The sequence below is a fragment of the Ostrinia nubilalis genome, chromosome 30, assembly GCF_963855985.1.
Source record: "Ostrinia nubilalis chromosome 30, ilOstNubi1.1, whole genome shotgun sequence".
Classification (NCBI taxonomy): domain Eukaryota; kingdom Metazoa; phylum Arthropoda; class Insecta; order Lepidoptera; family Crambidae; genus Ostrinia; species Ostrinia nubilalis.
The window spans coordinates 3,294,053-3,315,728 of NC_087117.1; the positions used below are offsets into that span (position 1 = coordinate 3,294,053).

Consider the following 21,676-nt stretch of genomic DNA (forward strand, 5'->3'; position numbering starts at 1 on the left):
CTAGCAGTTCATACAAATCGGCTGTGCGGAGCGATCCGCACTGACAGTCTGCGTGACACTAAAACCAGCCTAAAAATCTGTAGTCGTCTGAGCCTTATTAGAAAGTCCCAAAATGGGGCTTAATACTAATATATTGAACTGCTTCGAGCTGACGTAAGTTGAGCGTAAAACTCGTCCGGTAGCGCGCAAGGTCGCGGCCCCAGCTACGTATGTGTCGCGGTCGTTCATCCCGGCATACATTACCTTATCAAGCTATCATACCGCATGCAACGTTGACAGTCGGTTTTAAAGAATTTTACAATAAATTCATCAAATTCGTAAGCTTTGATGTATCAAATTGTTAGGGCCTACGCAAAACCCTACCAAAGCTTAGAAAATCCTGAGAAGAAACAGCACTAAACACACAGACGCGGGATTGCCCCGCATGCGTGAAACCCGCAAGTGTCCTTTTTATACAAGTATTTACATTTATCGCACGTCCCGCGTGCGTATCACGCATAAGGGCAATCCCGCCTCCGTGATAAAATCCGCACGATATTAAAAACACCCTAGGCGCTTTTTTCTGTGATGCTGATTTCATAATTCATACATGTTTTTTCTATGACGCGCCTACACGCACGCGGAACTCGGATCGGCTGCGGGCACACAATACGAAATCTTTGTCCTGCGTGCAACCAGCAGCGTGATTTTACACGCACGCGGGCCGAAATCCGCATCACAGGAAAAAGGCTCTACATGACGTCAAAAACACATTTAAATTAAGTAGTTAAAAAACAGGTTACCCAAAATAAGGAAAACCAGCATCAAATATTTACAAGAGGAAATGTCAGACTGGTTAACTCAGATTTTGAGGCCTGTTTTACGAACGAATTTAAAACGAAAGAAATTACTATTCCCACCTCTCGTTCCCACCGCTGCAACTCCTGTGTAGCCAGGATCTACAGCTTGACCGCCAACAAAAACCCAACCAGTGAAGGTCAAGTGTTTCCCGGGGGAAAGTTAAACTGTCATTGGACCCGCAAGCAAAGAACCGAAAGAAAGTAGAGGCTTAAGAAATTGGGTCAAGGACCTCTTGACTTTGCTTTAGGGGTGGGTAAAAAGCTGCCATCCCAATTGACCTGTTTTTCTAAAGAATCTGAGGTGGAATTGTGTAAAGCAATCGTAATCATTTGACAGTTCATAACGTTCGATTATTCTGTCAAACGCTTTAACTGACTTTATCGTTATGAACTGTCAAATGATTACGATTGCTTTACACAATTGCACCTCTGACACTCCATTTGCAAAATCGGAATCGCAAATTACAGGATATTCAACCTTTTTTCTCGTGGTATAAGTTCCCTTAAAATTAAAATAATAGAATGTATATCTCACTCTGAATTTGTAATCTCGATGGAGGAGCAGAAGTCTTTAAAATCACCGTCAAGCTTCATCATCATCATCATCTACTCGACCAATGGTTATTACAGTTCTCTTCTTCTCGTGGTTTGATTGACTTATGCCCGTTTTCACCATCAATCCCTAATTTTTAAGTGAAATTTTGTTTTCATAGTCATTTAAAAATTAGGGATTGATGGTGAAAACGGGCATCAAGGTCCTATCTATGTCCCCTAGATGGGGCAGCGGGCGTCCACAACAGTCCTCTATCGCGTTCGGTCTTGAGCTTCGCGTTTGATCTCGCTCCAAGTCTTGCCGATTCTCTTCGCCTCATCTGCTACAGTGCGCCGCCAAATTTGTTAGGGCAGTTGAACAATTTATCATTCTCTTTTAAGCTGTCAAGACCTGACTCTCCCATAGATTTTTTGCAAATAGAATCGGCCACTAGTTCATAAACCCAATTGACACTATATTTGTTTAATTTGCTAATCTAATCATTTTCAAACCGAATGCATCAAGGACAAGGCCCAGTCATTATGTAAGCCGGTCGTTCATCTCTGACCGTGGCATTAATTTTTATCGCTGCGTACGCGCATGGTACAAATAAACGCGTATAAGGGCTATAATTGAGTGGCAAATGTCAACAATGGTGTTTGATGTGGTTAAAAATTGAGCCTTAATACGATTTGCACTAAATACACTTTTCTGCAAAAGTTTTTGAAATTGGAGGGGAGTTTGTGGACTTTGTAGTAAACCAAAATAAATTGTCGTTTTCCTCGTGTTTCTGTCTCTCACTCTGGATTGAGAATTTGAGGATATAACTCAACTAAAGTCGGTATCAGTTGTATCAGTCAGTTTGCAAATTCAAGTGTCACCATATCGTTTCATCCACGAAGACGCGCCCCACCATTTTTCCGCTAATGTTTGAGTGTTATCGGGACACGCTAAATTATCTATGAGTGCACACGCACACTACAATAATGACGCTCGGATTGCTCGGATCAAACTCCCCGCACCCCGCACTTCCCTCGACCAAAATTTGGTGGGGCGCTTCTTCGTGGATGAATCGATCTATAATTGGATTCCAGTTGACAGCTGGACTAGTGTGAACACAAGCTTTTATTCAGCTTAGCATGAATACAGGTCAATACGCACTACAAATTACTAATTTATACTCATTTTGACATTACTCTGTTTATAAAAAACCTCTGCTATAAATAAAAAAAGTCGTTTCAAATCTCCATTCAGGCTTCGCTCAAAAAACTGTTCTGTCAAAAATTTTATATTCATCTGAAACATCTTTACATCGATGACTTGGTCATTGATTCACGTTGTAATAGCACATCTTAAGCTTACTGTAGTTTATTATTCTACATATTGAAACAATAAAACTTGTAATGGCTCGCTGATCTAATTCGAGAAATTCGAGAGAATCGAGAGACATTTGAGATGAAAAACATTGACATAAGAAAAACGAAAAAATAAAAATATTCTTGCTGGCCAGTGCGCGTAGCCAAGAAGGCGGCCGTTGCGGCCGCAACATGCCCCCCGCGTTGAAGGGAAGGCTAAGTCGTTGCCGAGTCTTCAAATGGAATTCAGGAAAGATGATGCCTCTTGTGATGTCATTCGTCGTCTGGTAGAGGACATATCTTGCAAGCAGCTCGTCGAACGATACCTTCGGCAGTTCTGACGTCGGCCACTCGACTGATCCCATCGGGTCCTGGGTAGAGTTTCGTGATGCGACCCAGTTTCCATTTAAGTGGCGGGAGATTTTCTTCCTTCAGAAGAACGAGTTTATTTAGGTCCAACGTTGTTTTGTTCGTGGTCCATTTGTGGCGTTGTTGTAGATCTCGCAGGTATTCGTGGTGTCAACGCCGCCAGAAGTGTTGACGGAGGGCCTCAATACGTGCGTAACGGGTCAGTCGGTCCAAATTGTCCTGATGAAACGTGTGAGATGGAATCGTTGTGAATGATCGGCCTATGAGGAAATGACCGGGTGTAAGAGGTTGGAGATCTTTAGGGTCGGATGACAATGGTGACAATGGTCTCGAGTTTAATATTGCTTCGATTTGCGATAGCAAAGTACTTAGCTCTTCGAATGTCAGATGTGAACGGAACACAATTCGATTCAAGTGATGTTTCGCGGATTTGACAACGGCTTCGTACAGACCACCGAAGTGGGGCGCGTATGCTGGGGCAAAATGGAACGCGATACCCTCAGTTGCCATAGCGTCAGAGACACTGCCAGTGGTATGTTGCTGCTTAAGAAATCCTTTTAGTTCGTTACATTGTCATGCTCCTACTTTTTAGTTCGTTACAAAGTTAAGCCCATTATCCGAGTAGATGTTTACAGGTTTACCCCGGCGCTACATAAACAGTCTTAAGGCCATGAGGAATGACTCCGTGGTCAGATCGGTGACTGCTTCTAAGTGGACTGATAATTATATTCGATTGATCGTGCTTAGTTTCAGCCACAGATTGGTTAATTAAAACGTACGTATTGAAGCTAATAAATGTTGTGGTCGTGAGATATTCGTGTTGAAATAAAAGCTTTGTGAACGGGTGAGTGGACTGTATTTTATTGGAAGTTTTTCGCTATATTCGAGATAAGAGTTTTCGAGTTTACCGTCGACAAGTAAAATTCGGTTGTCATCGAGAAACGGTAATAATTATACGTGAGCTTTTTGATGAAAGCTTTTTATTCTTAAACATAATATCGAGTATACGAGAAACGATCCAGCTTGACTTAGTCAAACTAATGAATGTAAAGATTATTCAAGTTTGATTACTGGAAAAGGCCCTGTGAGTTTGATACGAGTGTTTTTACGATTATAAATATGAAACGGTAAATATGTATACGCGATTATTCGATTCAGTTTCGTGTATTCGATTCGAGTCGTCGTTCGAGATGTTTAAAATTATTTAGAGCCGTGTCGTACGAGTCTAAAGTCGAATATTAACAGCACACCTGCCTATATTATCACGAGATGATTGAGTCACATGCTTGAGTTCAATAAATGATGGCGCGGTAGTCAGAAAAGTGCACGTAAAGTTGTTCGTTTTAACATTCGAGATAGATCCGGATACCAGCCAGCCTAATTTTGTCTCAATTAATTGGAGATTAGAACCGGGGGCGACTGGGATTCGGTTAGATTGAATTAAGGTCCAGAAGAGATCCGCGCCTATGAGTATGTCTATCACTGACGGCTGTGTAAAGCTTGGATCTGCTAAAACTACACCTGAAGGAAAGTTCATATCGACCCGTATGGGTTGACTCGGTATTGAACCCACGATACGGGGAATGACAAGACACGATAATGTGGAACTGAAGTCTGTTACCTGTGATTGAACTGTGACTGTACATTGGCGATTAATAACTTGCGCATTACCGCTGATGCCTTGTATTGTGTTTGAGACTTGACGTGGTTGAATACCTAACTTCTCGCACAAGCTTTCCGTGATAAGTGAGCACTGACTTCCTGAGTCTATCAGCGCCTTAACGAGTACGCTTTTATTGTTATGCATTATACGCACTGATGCTGTCGATAATAAAACATGGTCAAGAGTCGTGTTTTCGATTTTCATTACAGCCTGAGAATTGGTCGTAGTTTCTGAATCCACGTGAAGATGCGAATTGTGTTTTTCGTTACAATATTTGCAGCCACATGAGCGACATGTGGAAACAGTATGTCCTGGTCTGAGGCAATTTTTGCAAAGACTCAATTTCTCTACAAACTTGATGCGTTCATGTACAGATGAATCTAAAAATTTTTTGCAAAAATATATCGGATGCGGACACACAGGGCATTTAAAGTAAGGACGATCGCTAGTATTATTTTTGGTTGTCGTTAACGAAAGCACTTGCTTAGGCTGAAAATTACGAGTAGGTTTTAACGATTGCGATTGTTTAGAGGACATAGTCTCGAGTAAGTCAGCTCTATCACGCAAGAAATTGGTAAATTGTTCGAGAGTAGGAACTGTGTTACTAGACCGATGCTCTTCCCACTGACGCGATGTGGTAGAGTCAAGTTTCGATGACACTAGATAAATTATTACTGTATCCCAACTATCAACTGGTTCGCCTAACGATTTTAACGCTGCGAGATTTTTCGTCATACAATCGAGTAATTGTCTGATACTACAATACGATTCATTTGCAATATTATCAATTGAGAAAAGGGACTTCACGTGATTATGTATTAGTAATCTTTTATTATGGTATCGATCGTTCAAGAGCTGCCAAGCTACAGCATAGTTTTGAGCCGAAAACTCAAGACTTTGCAGCAAAATGGCAGCGCTGCCTTGCAATGAGTTTCGCAAATAATGGTACTTCGTTATCAATGGTAAGTTGTGGTTTTCATGCACCAACGAGGCAAAAGTATCTCGGTATTCTATCCACTTATCGTAGCTACCATCAAAACACGGCAACGATATTGTTGGCAGCTTAAGACCCTGTATGTGAACACCATTATGACCGTTATTAGACTGCGCCTCCTCGAACGTGCTATCAGCAAACAAACGCTTACCAATTGACAGTGCCTCTGCGTACGTACCCTCGAAGGCGTCGCGCTCGTCCAAATGTTTCTCCAACTGATCTACGTCTGTGAATTCGATTTGACATTGAATTTCATTGAAAGATTCATAAAGGTCTTTTAGAGAATCGAATTGAAATTGAATTGTTTTCACATCTGACTCGACGATGCAAGATTCGTCCTTTACTTTGTTATAGAATCGTGTGAGTTTGGCTTTAATTACGCCGCGCTTACTCACGAGTTCGCTTAATTTCGCGGGCATGATGAAATTATAAAAAATACGAGAAAAATAATACGATTATGATAATGAAAAATTAATGATAGTCGGTACGTTACGTGTACGAGGCCCGTCCGTCGCGTTTCGTTGCTGCGAAGGCCGGGTTTCTGAAGACACGACGAGAAGTCTTCAGAAATTTCGTGTATCGAGGTCGCTGGGTATCGCTTCTTCTCCAGTTCGAAAGTATTGGCATCCGTGTCCAATTATGTGTTCCCGAACAGGCGAAAGGTATCCGGCTCGTGTAGGCCAAAAAACATGTAGTTTATTATTCTACATATTGAAACAATAAAACTTGTAATGGCTCGCTGATCTAATTCGAGAAATTCGAGAGAATCGAGAGACATTTGAGATGAAAAACATTGACATAAGAAAAACGAAAAAATAAAAATATTCTTGCTGGCCAGTGCGCGTAGCCAAGAAGGCGGCCGTTGCGGCCGCAACACTTACCATGGCAGTTTCTTATCCTCGTTGCAATAAGAGCGAGTTTGCAATAAAAATGTATAGTCCGATATGCTATAGACTTTAGTACGAGTGTATACCGTTATGTAGATCTTGACCGGTTATCTGACAGATAATTTCGCATAACTTAAACATAAATATATTTGTGGATGTTAAAACGGGACTTTTATAATACTTTCCTTATGATATGTGAGCGAATTGATTTCCAAAGGGACAATGACAAAAATATTGCAATTTTAAATCAGTGCTGGAAAATATAGTCGTCATTAAAGCAGGAAAAATAAACGATTTTAAGTTTGTAATACTTATACTACATTTTTTGATATGATAAACCTAGGTAATGCCAATCAAAATTTGAAAGTTTGAAACTATCTACGAGTAGCTCACCTGCCTATACTTACCTACTTGTGAAATTTTGAAAAAGAGGCTGACTAATGCCCCTTTTCACCATCTATCCCTAATTTTTAAGTGACCCATATGAAAACAAACTCCTGTTAAGTGTTACCATAAGGGTCACTTAAAAAATAGGGATTGATGGTGAAAACGGGCATAATTTTCTCGCTGCTTCGTCTTATCATTTTCCCACGTTTTTCTCCCGAAACAGTGACAGAGAATGCAAAATAATTATATTGGGACGTGTGATTTTTTTTATTTTAAACATGACCAAACCAAATGAGGTCACAATGACCTCATTTACTGAAAACCACACGAGTGTCCATTCTTATCAGTGACGCCAACTTATTAAGGGAAAAAAAAAATCCTCTCCCGATCTCCTTGCTAAGTCAAAACATCGTATGTTCTTAGGTCTTAGCGGTAAAAAACAGGCTCTCATATTAACCGCTAGCCGGCGCAAGCGCATCACGCGATGCCGCGCCACCGGCTCTGACCAATCCGCGCGAGCGACTAAAACGAACGACCAATCACAGCGCGGGAGGTTTGCGCGATTCGCGCGCGTTTTGTTTCGTATTACGAACTAGGGATGGGGTATTGAGGGAAAAACTTGATATAAATTGATGTTTCTGTTTTGAATAGTAATTTGAGAGAAATAAGTTTTTCGAGTAATCAAGTCGTTTTTGTTTCGTATAACGAGCTAGGGATGTGACGATAAGGGGTAAAAATAGATTTTTCCATTTTCAATTAAATAGTGATCGATTTGGAAGCAATTGAATTTTCTACAAATCAAGTGGTAAAAGCCCAAACCTTCCTTTTGCATCTGAATTTGAAAGGATAGTAAGTAGGTACTGCTACATAAATCATTTACCTGATGATGATGTTGAATGAAAAGTTGTAGAAAAATTAAAAAGTTCATCACTTTTATAGGTATTTTATTTGATTTAAGCTCTCGTTTGAAAATGTAATAAAATGTCACGCGCAACGTTCTGTCCGCTGTATATTTTACCGGTCGTAAAAGTAAATCGATATTCCTAGAAAACCATTACTAATTAATTAATCTATTTTTCGAAATGTCAAAACTGAATAAAATTAATCGACTTTTAAATAATCGATTACTTTCTCACATCCCTACAATGTAGTACAAACTTTTTTTTCTTAACTTTTTAGTCTTGTGCATAAAAAATGTTCAATTCGGACAGGTGCTTCCACGCGCACTGTGAGACCTCATAGTAATGTTTGTGAATACGAGCGTAAGAACTTTTTAAGAACCTTTGGCGTTATTTTGTAACTCAGTTACCCGTTTATGGATTTCAAATCAGTTAATAATTAAACATGTAATTGTACAGTTAATTGAAAACTAATCGGGTTTCCAGGGCTTAATTATAAAGTGTTTTTTGTAAAGTTGTTTTGATAAAAACAATTCTGATAAGTTCCTGTCAGCAGCTTCTAATTCTTCCTTCATTAGTGCCAAAATACTGGTCAAAATTGAATAAATATTTTTGATTGGATTTGATATTTTACTCAGCATTAATTATTGTTAATTTGCTGTGACGTCATAATTGAGGAATTACCGAATGTAAAATTAATATTAATTGCCATAACAATAATCAGATATTGTCTTATTATCAAGCATAAACATTAATAAGCTTTGCATAAATAAAACAAAATCAAAACTCCTTGATATGATCTCTTTTTATCAAAGATTATTTGATTACAACTGATATTGTCTGTTTCTGTTTATACCTTTTTCTTTTTTAGTAACTTTTCTTTTGATTTCAACCTTTATTTCCAAAAGCTTCATTTTCTTTATTAGAATTCCTTCAATCAACGTTGTCAATAGTAATGTCATTACGAGTACATCAATATTATTGTCATTCCTTCCCCGGGGACAAACTTGACCCTCACTAGTTGGGTTTTTATTGGCGGTCAAGCTGTAGATCCTGGCTACACAGGAGTTGCAGCGGTGGGAATAGTCCCGTATTACTTCAATGTAATGTCATTATTTATAGTTTTAAAAACATTTTTTTCTTTCTTTCTTTAATGTTTGGATCTCATTCATCATAATTTATCATTTGAAAAAAATTAATCTCTATTCAATTACTTCTTGCATGATAAGCTAAATCCTGATGAGCCAATAAAAACTGCATCTCGCGTGATTCGCACCAATTTTAACGATCTGACATTTTACTTTTTTAAACGATCGTGTGTTTTGGCACGCGACCACTCGTTATTCGCCACCTTATTTTATTCGTGTCAAGTGCTTTTGTATTTTTTAAGATTGATTAATTAATAACTTTGAAGCCACGATAGCCGAACGGTGAAGGGGTCGGACTGGCCGACTCGTGATCCGGGGAACGCGGGTTCGGTCCCCGCCGCCGCTCGACTATTGTGGTGAGCTCACTCGTGACACAAGCATATTTAGCTTAGTACGAGGGGCTAACGGGAATATTAGTAATTTGTGTAATAACAAATTACTAATAATCTTTTAAAAAACAAAAAAAAAAAAAAAACTTTTATCAGCGATTGTGACGTAATTGTGTGAATTTCAATTCGATTCACGCTTCGAGTGTTTTATGGCACAACTGATGTGAATTTACTGAGAAATCTTATACCTACAATCTTTTAGCCTAGCCGCAGACCACCGACTTTTAGTTGGCCGATAGTTGGGTCGTGCTGTTAATCAGTATGGAGAATAATGGAGATGTATGAAATTGCGCACATTACGCCGTTTGGTATCGGCCGATTCTTCATACAAATTAGAATCGGGCCCAACTATCGGCCATCTAAATGTCGGTGGTCTGCGCCTAGGAAAATTTATCGTTACTAAATATCATCTAAATTCTAAATAAAATATAGTTTAAACGCTTATCTATAAAAAGTAATAAAACACTGATGATTTTACAATTGAGCTAACTACGCACCTCGCTGAAATGCGTCTCTCATTCACCCGAACACTTTCCCGCGTTCGCCCTATCCGTACCAGCGGGGTACCTACTCTGAAAAACGTTATCCAAAGTTTCGAATGTTGCTATCCCTCTCACGCAAAGCGACTAGCCAGCGCGAGCGACGATGACAAATTGACCAGAAACTACGTAAACGGTGTTTCGGAGTAGCCCCGCAGAGCGGCGATGTGACGTCACGGCTGCCAGGTGCGCAGTAACTCGACCGGGTTTTATGTACTGTTATAGAAGATTTCTAAACATAGTTTTTCTGTTGTTTTCAGATACAATCAAGTTCATATGACGCGAGGTCACAACAACTAAACACAAGATGTCGTCCAAAGCCATATACGAGGGTACCGGCAAAGAACTCATTAACAGGTAATTAAATATCATTTTTAGGGTTCCGTAAACGAACTAAAGACCGGCGCGATCGACGACCGACGATCTGGTAAAGGTCGCGGGAGGTGCCTGGATGCGAGCGGCGCAGGACCGGTCTTTGTGGAATTCCTTGGGGGAGGCCTTTGTCTAGCAGTGGACGTCTTTCGGCTGAAACGAACGACGAACGAAACGAACTAAAGACACTGACATAGCCCGACGGATTACCAAGCTAGTGGCAATAGGCAGGGCACATAATACGCAAAACTGACGGCCAATGGTTCTGGAGTGGAAGCCAAATACCGGAAAACGCAGCGTGAGACCGTCCACCCACAAGGTGGACCGACGACCTAATAAAGGTAGCAAGAAGACGCTGGATGCAGGCCGCTATAGTCGGGTCTGCGAGCACGTAGAATATTGTCCAATGACCCCAAGCTACCCATCCTTATCGCTCGCGAGTAATTACATAATATGTTGCTATCGCGCTCGCACACTCACTGCGGGCGCCCGTCGCACAGTCGCGACAGCAATATAATTACGCGCGAGCGATAAGGATGGGTAGCTTGGGGTCATTGGACAAAATCCTACGTGCTAACAGACCGGGCTTTATTAACCGTGTGATGTGGAAGGTCTGCCTTGTTGTTTTGCATTAAAAAAACAATGTCATTGGAGGTGGCCTATGTTCAGCAGTGGACGTCATGTGGCTGAAACGAATAAACGAACGATTATAAACTGCAACTATGTTTATAATAAGTAAATAAACGTATATTTAATGTTTTCCAGACACATAGCATCGGGCACGGCGCTGGTACCATGCCGGTTCGCGACATTCGAACAGAACACCGTCTGGGAAGATGAGCTGGGCAAGAACCCGTGGCTCTCCAAAGAGGTGAGCCATTTCTATTTTATTTATTTCGATAGTTGACACTCCTAAGGCCATTCATAAATTACGTCACACGAATTTCATGATTTTTTACCCTCTCCCCGTCCTTGTCACAGCTAGTCACATTTGTGAGACTACACATTGTGTGTGACTGTGATGTCACATATTTTACGATTTTAAATCTATAAATAATTATTGAATTAGAAACTCACTTCCCAATGTTCGTGTTTTACTTAACACTTAGATAAAAATAGGTTTTTAAATGTGACGTCATGAAATTTAGGAGCCCTAACCCCCTTGTCATACTTTGTCAATCCCCTCCCACCCCCTTAAGGTGTGACGTAATTTCAGAATGTCCCCTAAGCCACAATTCCTGAAAGCACCTTCCATAACAGAACACTACATTTTTGCTATGAACCCTGCAGTTCTCAATCAACTGTATTTATTTATTATTTTACGACTCGCCACGGCTTCGCACGGGTGCTAAGTATGCGTAAAAACCTTCCTCTTGAATCACTCATCTATTAAAAAAAACCGCATCATTTGTTGCGTAGTAGTTTTAAAGATCTAACGCTGAGTTGCAACATCTAACTTTGACTGTAACTATAACGATAATAGAGGGCTTAGCGACTCTAGCGAGCGCGTTATGTAAACATAAAATATGAAGATTTTAGTTCTTGAAAGTTTCCACTAGGGGCGCTATACAATCTGTCATACATTTAATGTCACTTTTTTACGCAGTTATCGAATGTGTTTGACGTAAACTCACACTACGCCCCCTGGTGTTTTTTGTATGGAGTTTGTCAGACTTTTGACGTTTGTCAAAGTCAACGTAAGATGGTGCAACCCAGCCTACGCATACATAGGGACAGACAGGAAAGCGACTGTTTTATAATATGTAATGATAGTGATTTTTCTCTTTTCCAGCAACTAGTAGTAAAGCCGGACCAGCTCATAAAGCGTCGCGGCAAGCTCGGTCTGGTCGGCGTGAACAAGACAGCGTCCGAAGTCAGACGATGGCTGGGCGAGCACATGAACAAGGCACAACAAGTCGGCGCGGCCACGGGCAAGCTGCGGCATTTCATAGTGGAGCCGTTCGTGCGGCACGAGCCGGTGAGTGCTGTCGCAGTCACTAAAGCAGCGGTTCCCAAACTTATTTAGTTTACTGCCCACTTTGAGAATAAATTATTTTTTAGCGCCCCCCATTTTTGTAGTCAAGAGTCGAGCTCAGTCGGTGTCTAAGAGTCCTCCTAGTAGATGACGTCTCCCAAGCCTCTACACAACGTTCCGATTTTTTTTCTGGGTCTCTTACCGCCCCCCTTTAAGCCTGCAGCGCCTACAAGGGGGCGTTATCGCCCACTTTGGGAAAGACTGCACTAAAGCCTGGTCCGTGAGCACGTAGAATCCCGTCCAATGACCCCAAGCTACCCATCCTTATCGCTCGCGCGTAATTATGCTGCTGTCGCGACTGTGCGACGCGCGCCCGCAGTGAGTGTGCGAGCGCGACCGCAACATAATTACGTGCGAGCGACAAGGATGGGCAGCTTGGGGTCATTGGACGGGATTCTACGTGCTCACGGACCAGGCTTTACACTGGCGGTAGAGAGAGACGGCGGGTGTAGCGCTCAACTCGTGAACAAGGCGCAGCAAGTCGGCATTTCATAGTGGAGCCGTTCGTGCGGCACGAGCCGGTGAGTGCTGTCGCAGTCGCTACACTGGCGGTAGAGAGAGACAGTCAGTGCTAGTGTTTTTGGGACGTCAAACGTCAGCGAGACTTCAGATTTGTTTGACGTCATTTTTTTGGAGACAGGCACTATAGGTCTAGCGCCTAACCCAGTCAGTGTTAAGCTCTAGAGGGTGTTTTTGGGATGTCATACGTCAGCGAGACTTCAAATGTGCTTCAGGTTTGTCTGACGTCATAATATGTCAATGTCACCCCTCCCGTGTCGCTCCAATATCTCAGACACTGACTGAGTTAAGCTAGATTTATAGACTGGCGATAGGAGGATGAGAGGAGACACTGTCGCTTAATTCAGTCAGTGTCGGGAGTGTGTTTTTAGGACGTCAATTTGTATGCCCTATCACGACACTATAGGTTAGATTAGGTAGGGCTTAAAATAGTCGGTGTTAAGCGCTAGAGAGTATTTTTGGGGCGTCAAACGTCAGCGAGACTTCAAAAGTGCTTCAGATTCGTCTGACGTCATAATATATCAATGTCTTTATGGTAAGTGGAGACTGGCACTATAGGTGTAGCGCTCAACTCAACTTAGTGAACACGCGTCCGAGGTCAGGCGATGGCTGGGCGAGCACATGAACAAGGCGCAGCAAGTCGGCGCTTCATAGTGGAGCCGTTCGTGCGGCACGAGCCGGTGAGTGCTGTCGCAGTCACTAAAGCCTGGTCCGTGAGCACGTAGAATCCCGTCCAATGACCCCAAGCTACCCATCTTTATCGCTCGCGCGTAATTATATTGCTGCCGCGACTGTGCGACGCGCGCCCGCAGTGAGTGTGCGAGCGCGACCGCAACATAATTACGTGCGAGCGATAAGGATGGGCAGCTTGGGGTCATCGGACGCAGCAAGTCGGCGCTTCATAGTGGAGCCGTTCGTGCGGCACGAGCCGGTGAGTGCTGTCGCAGTCGCTACACTGGCGGTAGAGAGAGACAGTCAGTGCTAGAGTGTTTTTGGGACGTCAAACGTCAGCGAGACTTCAAATATGCTTCAGATTTGTCCGAGGTATAACCCCGGATTTTAGAGCTCAGAAACCGGATATACCAGGTTTTTATAAAACTTAGGCGAATCGCCTGGCATGGCCTAAGAGTCGAATTTTTTACCGGAAAACAAATAAAACCCACCCGGACGCTCTTCGGACGCCCTCTAAACTAGGAAAAACCCGGACGGAAGGCTACCCTACTTACGCGTATGGCATTGTTTATGTAGTATTTTTTGATAACCGTCATTCAAACCTACTTCTCTTCTTGCAGAACGAAGAGATGTACCTCTGCATCCAGTCAGGAAGGCGCTCCGATACCATCCTGTTCCACCACCAGGGTGGAGTCGACGTTGGTGACGTAGACGCCCTGGCTATCAGGCTTGAGGTGAGTCGATACAAAATGCTTTGTATTATTTTTCTTTTTCTTTAAGAGTTTAGTTAGAAGTATTTAAGTATGTTTATATCCGTTGTCTACTACCCATAGTACAAGCTTTGCTTAGTTTGGGACTAGAAGCGTAGTGTAAAATGTCCAAGGATATTTATTTTTCATTTTCTTTTTCTTATTCTTTTTCTTTTTTTTTCTTTTTCTTTTTCTTTTTCTTTTTCTTTTACGTTTCTTTTTCTTATGTTTCTACTTATATTCTTCCGCTATGGACATAATGTATGTAACAATAATTCAAGCTTTACTTAGTTTCAGTTGCGCTCTTTTCACAAATAGGGAGTCGAAAAAAAAGACATTTTCCATTTGTTAAATAAAAATAAATACATTTTACTAGTCACTCTTGAGAACTACGCATGCTGAAAAATTCAATTTTTTCCAAGTAAATATTTAAAAAAAGTTATTTTGATGATATTTTTTCCTTGGGAACCATTATTATTTAACTTTCAGAATATTAGTGGGCATTGAAATAATAGTAATTTAACAATTTTAGATCCCCGTTGACACTTTTCCATCTGGAGAGGACATCGAACGCACTCTGCTGAAGAACGTCAAAGCCGCCAACATCAAGAGGTAAGCATAAGTCCCTAATAAATAGAAAATAAATATATTAATAAGATTTAAGGACAATATGTCATACTGAATGTGGGCTGCGTTCACTTTGACCTAACCTTAGACCACATCCAGTGTGGCGAGAAAAAAACGTAAGATGTAGGTTTTAAGGATTAAACCTACATCTTACGTTTTTTTCTTGCTCCTTAAACTATTCGAGAGAGGACGATATTTTGTTAAAGACTAGGAAAAATATAGGCCAGTTTTTAGGATATATTCCACTTTGTTCACCTGGGTGAAGAAAGTGGAATGTCCTCATTTCACCTCGGGACCATTTCACCCAGCTTCATTTTCCAGGTGAAATGATTCCACTAAAGTGATCGCCTTTGTTCACCTAGAAATAAATTCACCAAGGTAAGATACGAAGACCTGGGTGAATTTTTAAATTTTATTTTTAATTAATTCCTAGGTGAACAAACGCGACCGCTTAGGTCGAATCAATTCACCTGGCTGAAATGGAAGCCAGGTGAAATGAGGACACTAAATTCCACTTTCTTTCCAGGTGATATCACCCTGGTGAACAAAGTGGAATAGTGCAGTTTTATCTCTTAATTGACGCTATATCGATTAATCTCTCTTTTCCAGGATATTAACAACTTTCATCGTGTCCCTCTACCGTGTGTACGTGGACCTACACTTTACGTACATGGAAATCAACCCCATCGTCGTGACCAACGAACGTATCTATTTGTTGGGTGAGTTATTCATTTGGCTTACTAATTTCTCATATAAAGTAATGTATTATTGCCTTCACACTATAATCAATAAATAATAATAATTAAATAATAAATATCCTTGGACATTTTTACACTGCGTTTCTAGTCCCAAACTAAGCAAAGCTTGTACTATGGGTACTAGACAACGGATATAAACATACTTAAATAATTAGACATAGGAAATGGGAGATAAATTTTAATTTTCGTCGTGAATAAAAACAATTACAGTGTCTACAAGATCGCGTTGTAGAATGACTCGAATAACTGTTCACAGACATGTGTCAAAATGTTTGTGGAGAAAGATCAAAAACTATGTGAACCAAAAATATAATTTGGTGCCAAACATTTTTTTTCTTTATTTCTTTCAAAAATATTTGCGAAACGTGTGTTTCCGAGGTCGACATCATCAAATATTTCAAAACATTTGTGCATATCTTGACACGTTTCTTAGATCTGAATAAGAATGGTACATTTACAAATGTGTATGATTAAAAAAAGAGACTAATTTAGTACTTGTGTGCCAAGGTTTTTAGCAATGCATTTATCGGAATGTAACTTTTAGCCTAGGCGTACTTTTAGCTTAGACTTTTACCCCCTTACTAATAAAACTTACACGCTCGTTGAACAGTGTTTTAAAGTGACGTTTAGTATGGAAATGTCATTTTAAAACAGTGTTCAACAACTTTGTAACTTTTTATTAGTAAGGGGATTAGTTGGCGAATAGTTGGGTTGTGCTGTTAATCAATATGGACACGTATGATAGTGCGGACATTACATTAATTTGGTTTCGGCTGATTCTTCATACAAATTAGAATCGGGCCAAACTATCCGCCAACTAAAAGTCGGTGGTCTGCGCCTAGGCTTAACCAATTTAGAAAGAAAGAAAGAAACATTTATTGCCATGGACATCACAAAAGACAAAAGAGGTAAAATGAAAAAAAAAAGCAAATAAGACAGAGGTGACATAAAACATACAATGAATGAGCAAGTAAACTAAGCAGTGCCACCCTGTCGCACAGCGATGCCCATCGCAATGGGACCCCACTCAGCATATGCCGTGGCCCCCGGTGAAGGAAGCCACGACGCTTACGCATGACGCATTTAAAAAAGGAGGTTCTCAGGTTTTCCAATTATTCTCCAGACTTGGCCGCCAAGCTGGACCAGACGGCGGATTTCATCTGCGCCAAGAGCTGGGGCGAGGTGGTGTTCCCGCCGCCCTTCGGCCGCGACGCCTACCCAGAGGAGGCGCACATCGCCGACTTGGATGCTAAAAGTGGCGCCAGCTTGAAGGTAGCTATACTACACTAGAGTCCACTTTCATGATCATGTCCAAACACATGAGTCCACTAAACATACTAAAGTCCACTCAATACATAGAGAGTCCACTAAACACACTAGAGTCCACTTAATACACTAAGAGTCCACTCAACACACCTAGAGTCCACTCAACACACCTAGAGTCCACTCAACACACTAGAGTCCCCTCACTACACTAGAAGCCCTTCGGCCGCGACGCCTACCCTGAGGAGGCGCACATCGCCGACTTGGACGACAAGAGCGGCGCCAGCTTGAAAAGGTAGCTAGAGTCCACTCAATACATAGAGAGTCCACTCAACACACTAGAGTCCACTCATTACACTAGAGTCCCCTCACTACACTAGAGGCCCTTCGGCCGCGACGCCTACCCCGAGGAGGCTCATATCGCCGACCTGGATGCTAAAAGCGGCGCCAGCTTGAAGGTAGCTATACTACACTAGAGTCCACTAAATACATGAGTCCACTAAACACACTAGAGTCCACTCAGTATACTAGAGTCCACTCAACACACTAGAGTCCCCTCACTGGTCGCCAAGAGCGGCGCTAGCTTGAAGGTAGTTACAATTTAGACTACGCTACAGTACAGCAGACTATACTAGAGTCCATTCAATACATAGAGAGTCCCTCAACCACTAGAGTCCACTTAATACATAGAGTCCACTCAACACACTAGAGTCCCCTCACTACACTAGAGTCCACTCAACACACTAAGAGTCCACTCAATACACTAAGAGTCCACTCAACACACTAGAGTCCACTCAACACACTAGAGTCCACTCAACACACTAGAGTCCTCAGACCACACTAGAGTCCTCAGACCACACTAGAGACTACGCTAGAGTCCTACTAGACTACACACTACTTCAGACTTGGCCACAAAGCTGGACCAGATGGCGGACTTCATCTGCGCCAAAAGCGGTGCTAACTGAAGGTAGTTAAACTTTTGCCAGGAATGGGCATGAACTACCCTATAGTATTAATGGGGCCACCATACAAGGCCCAAGCGAACTTTAGAACCGGAGACGAATGTTAATAACAATAACTCTCTCAGAGGGCTCCGGCGGATAACGTCGGGTTTTTAGTGGGTAGAGGCCCCCTCCTTCTAACTGAAAGAGTCCCACATAACCCACTGCCGTCAATTCTGTCATGTTTTTTATTTACATTTTCTACATTGTGTCATTGGATTTTTAATAAAGATTATTTTTCCTGCTTCTAGCGGAGATAGTCCCACATAACCAACTGGCCGTCCATTGTCATGTTTTTTTATTTAAATTTTCTACATCATGTCATTTCTTTTCCCTTTTTTTAATAAGACTATTTTCCTTTCCCCAGCTAACCATCCTAAACAAGTCCGGCCGTATCTGGACTATGGTAGCCGGGGGCGGAGCCTCTGTGGTCTACACCGATACCATCTGCGAGCTCGGAGGCGCCGCCGAACTGGCCAACTATGGAGAATACTCCGGAGCACCTACTGAAGGCCAGACAGCTGACTACGCGAAGACCATCTTCAGTCTGATGTGCAGAGAGAAACATCCTAACGGCAAGGTGAGTTGTGGAAATTTTGGTTGAAGCGTTGGGTGATAGCGTTAAAACAATACGTTACGCGATAATAGTGTCTAAGTGAGACTTGTAAGTGACAAACGACAAGGTGACTTGCGTTGGGTGATTGATATTAGGGTCTGTAGTCCACCGATACCATCTGTGAACTCGAAGGCACGGCTAAACTGGCCAACTATGGAGAATACTCCGGAGCACCCACTGAGGGACAAATAGCTGATTACGCGAAGACCATCTTCAGTCTGATGTGCAGAGAGAAACATCCTAACGGCAAGGTGAGTGCGTTGGATGATAGCGTTAAAATAAAACGTTACACGAAATACCTGCAGTCTTGGGGTTGATTGACGTTAGGTGATTGCTGATTTAAGTCGTTATGCGATAATACACCCTGCAGTCCGGTATTATTGGGAACTAGAGATCTACCTTAATTTGCTATGAATGCAAGATATACATTGCTGTCTGCGTATTTGGGTATATTCCCATTTTACCTTAGTTCTATGATAAAAATATTTCAAATATTTTTAAGCAAGTTTGCTTCCATTGCGGCTTGTAAGCCACTTGTGGGACACAATGTGAAAGATGAGATACCTATAGTAAAATTGTCGTTGAGGAATCGATTACCTACATGACCTACATCATAAAGCAGGAAGGCGCTGGATGCAGGCCGCTACTAACCGGGCCAATATAGAAATCATTGGGGAAGGCCTATGTTCAGCAGTGGACGTCCTATTGCTGAAATGATGATGATGATGAATCAATTACCTTTCCTTAGATAAAAAATGCACGTTTTCCAATAACTAAATGCCGTCAAACATGAAATAACTATTAATTTACATCCAGGTCCTGATCATCGGAGGAGGTATAGCCAACTTTACAAACGTGGCCGACACTTTCCGCGGCATTATCACCGCCATCGAGACCTACAAGGACGCGTTGGTGCAGTACAACGTCACCATCTTCGTGAGGAGGGGCGGGCCCAACTACCAGGAGGGACTGAGGTGAGACAGACAATGCTTTCTTTATTATAATAATCTAAGGTACCTACCGCTGGGAAGACGGAAGTCGCGAAGCACCTACGCGAGCTCCACATCGAGATTCTTATTGTTAAAGGCTAAGGGGTCGTTCCCACGGCAATCCAGTAATGCAGGATCCCGCAAAACCGGACTGTCGGATGTGTGATTGAAAATCGAATCAGAAATTTGAACGGATCGGTTTTTTGTGGTACCACTGCAAACGGGACGTACGTATGAACTTAAACACTGCTATACGGGATACCAATACTTACGCCCGTATTCACAATGAGGTCTCACAGTGCGAGTGGACGTACAGGATGACACACGAACCAATCACAAAGCTCTTCAACGCTGTGCGTGCCATTTGCTGCGTCACTTAAGCAAGCATCGTTTGTGAATATGGGCGTTAGAATTATTGGCTATTGGTGTCAACCAACTGATTGACGGTGACAATAGCCCAACGGTGTTGGTGTCATACTATCGATTAGCGATGCTCATGATGATGATGAGAGATGATCATCGGAGGAGGCATCGCCAACTTTACCAACGTGGCCGACACTTTTCCAACTACCAGGCCCAACTACCAGGAGGGACTTAGGTAAGAATCTGAAGAGTATAGAGGGTAGAGATTTAGAAATAAAGTGCGGGACTGTTCCCACCTCTCGTTCTCATCGCTGCAACTTCTGTGTGGCCAGGATCTACAGCTTGACCGCCAATAAAAACCCAACAAATTAAAAAAAATAGACGGCACGGGAGGGTGTTTTTGGGACGTCCAACGTCAGCGAGACTTCAAATATGCTTCAGATTTGTATGCTCTATGATAGTCAATATGTCAATGTCAGGCCCATGCAGCTCCCATACCTCAGGTACTGCCTCAGTTAAGAGCTAGACCCTTAATTACTTATAGTCCAACAAATAGAACGTATTTGTCCTATTTGTTTGTTCAAATAAACCCGAAGACATTTTAACTTCAGATCATTTTAACTATTGCTCATTTCGACGTTCATACTTTCTGCCACACTAACAGCCGGTCCGTATGGACATTTTGACACCTGCACATTCCAACCGTTGAGCGTTTTTTCGCATTGACTACCCGCTCCCAGAATGGCTGACCACAATAGTCGAGCAGCGGCGGCATTCAAACCCGCATGCCCCGGATCACTAACTATTAAACTAATTTTAATGAAAAAAGTTAATAACGTTGTATTTTCTTTCCCACAGACAAATGCGTGAAGTAGGCCACCGCCTGCGCATCCCTCTATACGTGTTCGGGCCAGAAGCCAACATGACCGCCATTGTGGGTTTGGCGCTTGGCCACACCCCCATTCCTAAAGAGCACCAGCTAGACTACGCCCCTAAACAGCTGCCCAAGCCGCAGACACCCGTAAGTCAATGATATAAGGTCGCTTTTAGAGTGAACATAACGTTAAGCGTGGCTTGCGCTAGGCCACGCCCCCAAACAGCTACCCAAGCCGCAGAAACCCGTAAGTCAATGATATAAGGTCGCTTTTAGCTTAAACTTGGGGTTTACATTCGGCCACACCCCCATTCCCAAGGAGCACCAGCTTGATTACGCTCCTAAACAGCTGCCCAAGCCGCAGACACCCGTAAGTCAATGAGATAAGGTCGCTTTTAGCTTGAACGTGGGGTTTACTTTTGGTCACACCCTCATTTGTAAAGAACACCAGCATGACTACCCTCCTAAACAGCTGCCCAAGCCACAGACACCCGTAAGTCAATGACATAAGGTCGCTTTTAGAGTGAACATAACGTTAAGTGTGGCTTGCGCTAGGCCACGCCCCCAAACAGCTACCCAAGCAGCAGACACCCGTAAGTCAATGATATAAGGTCGCTTTTGGAGTGAACATAACGTTAAGTGTGGCTTGCGCTAGGCCACGCCCCCAAACAGCTACCCAAGCAGCAGACACCCGTAAGTCAATGATATAAGGTCGCTTTTGGAGTGAACATAACGTTAAGTGTGGCTTGCGCTAGGCTACGCCCCCAAACAGCTACCCAAGCCGCAAACACCCGTAAGTCAATGAGATAAGGTCGCTTTTAGCTTAAACTTGGGATT

The 21,676-nt window shown here is 42.3% G+C and overlaps 1 protein-coding gene across 1 annotated transcript in view; it reads left to right on the top strand.

Annotated features, from left to right (window-relative positions):
- The window catches only part of LOC135086232 (ATP-citrate synthase), a 58,144-nt gene that overhangs the window by 16,683 nt on the left and 19,785 nt on the right, over positions 1 to 21,676 (top strand). The window contains exons 2-11 of the mRNA XM_063981059.1: positions 10,262 to 10,358; positions 11,139 to 11,244; positions 12,166 to 12,351; positions 14,220 to 14,333; positions 14,881 to 14,960; positions 15,585 to 15,694; positions 16,857 to 17,005; positions 18,365 to 18,577; positions 19,430 to 19,587; positions 20,824 to 20,986. Of these exons, the coding sequence (XP_063837129.1) occupies positions 10,309 to 10,358; positions 11,139 to 11,244; positions 12,166 to 12,351; positions 14,220 to 14,333; positions 14,881 to 14,960; positions 15,585 to 15,694; positions 16,857 to 17,005; positions 18,365 to 18,577; positions 19,430 to 19,587; positions 20,824 to 20,986 (1,329 nt within the window). The 5' untranslated portion in view covers positions 10,262 to 10,308. The remainder of the gene's footprint in view (positions 1 to 10,261; positions 10,359 to 11,138; positions 11,245 to 12,165; positions 12,352 to 14,219; positions 14,334 to 14,880; positions 14,961 to 15,584; positions 15,695 to 16,856; positions 17,006 to 18,364; positions 18,578 to 19,429; positions 19,588 to 20,823; positions 20,987 to 21,676) is intronic.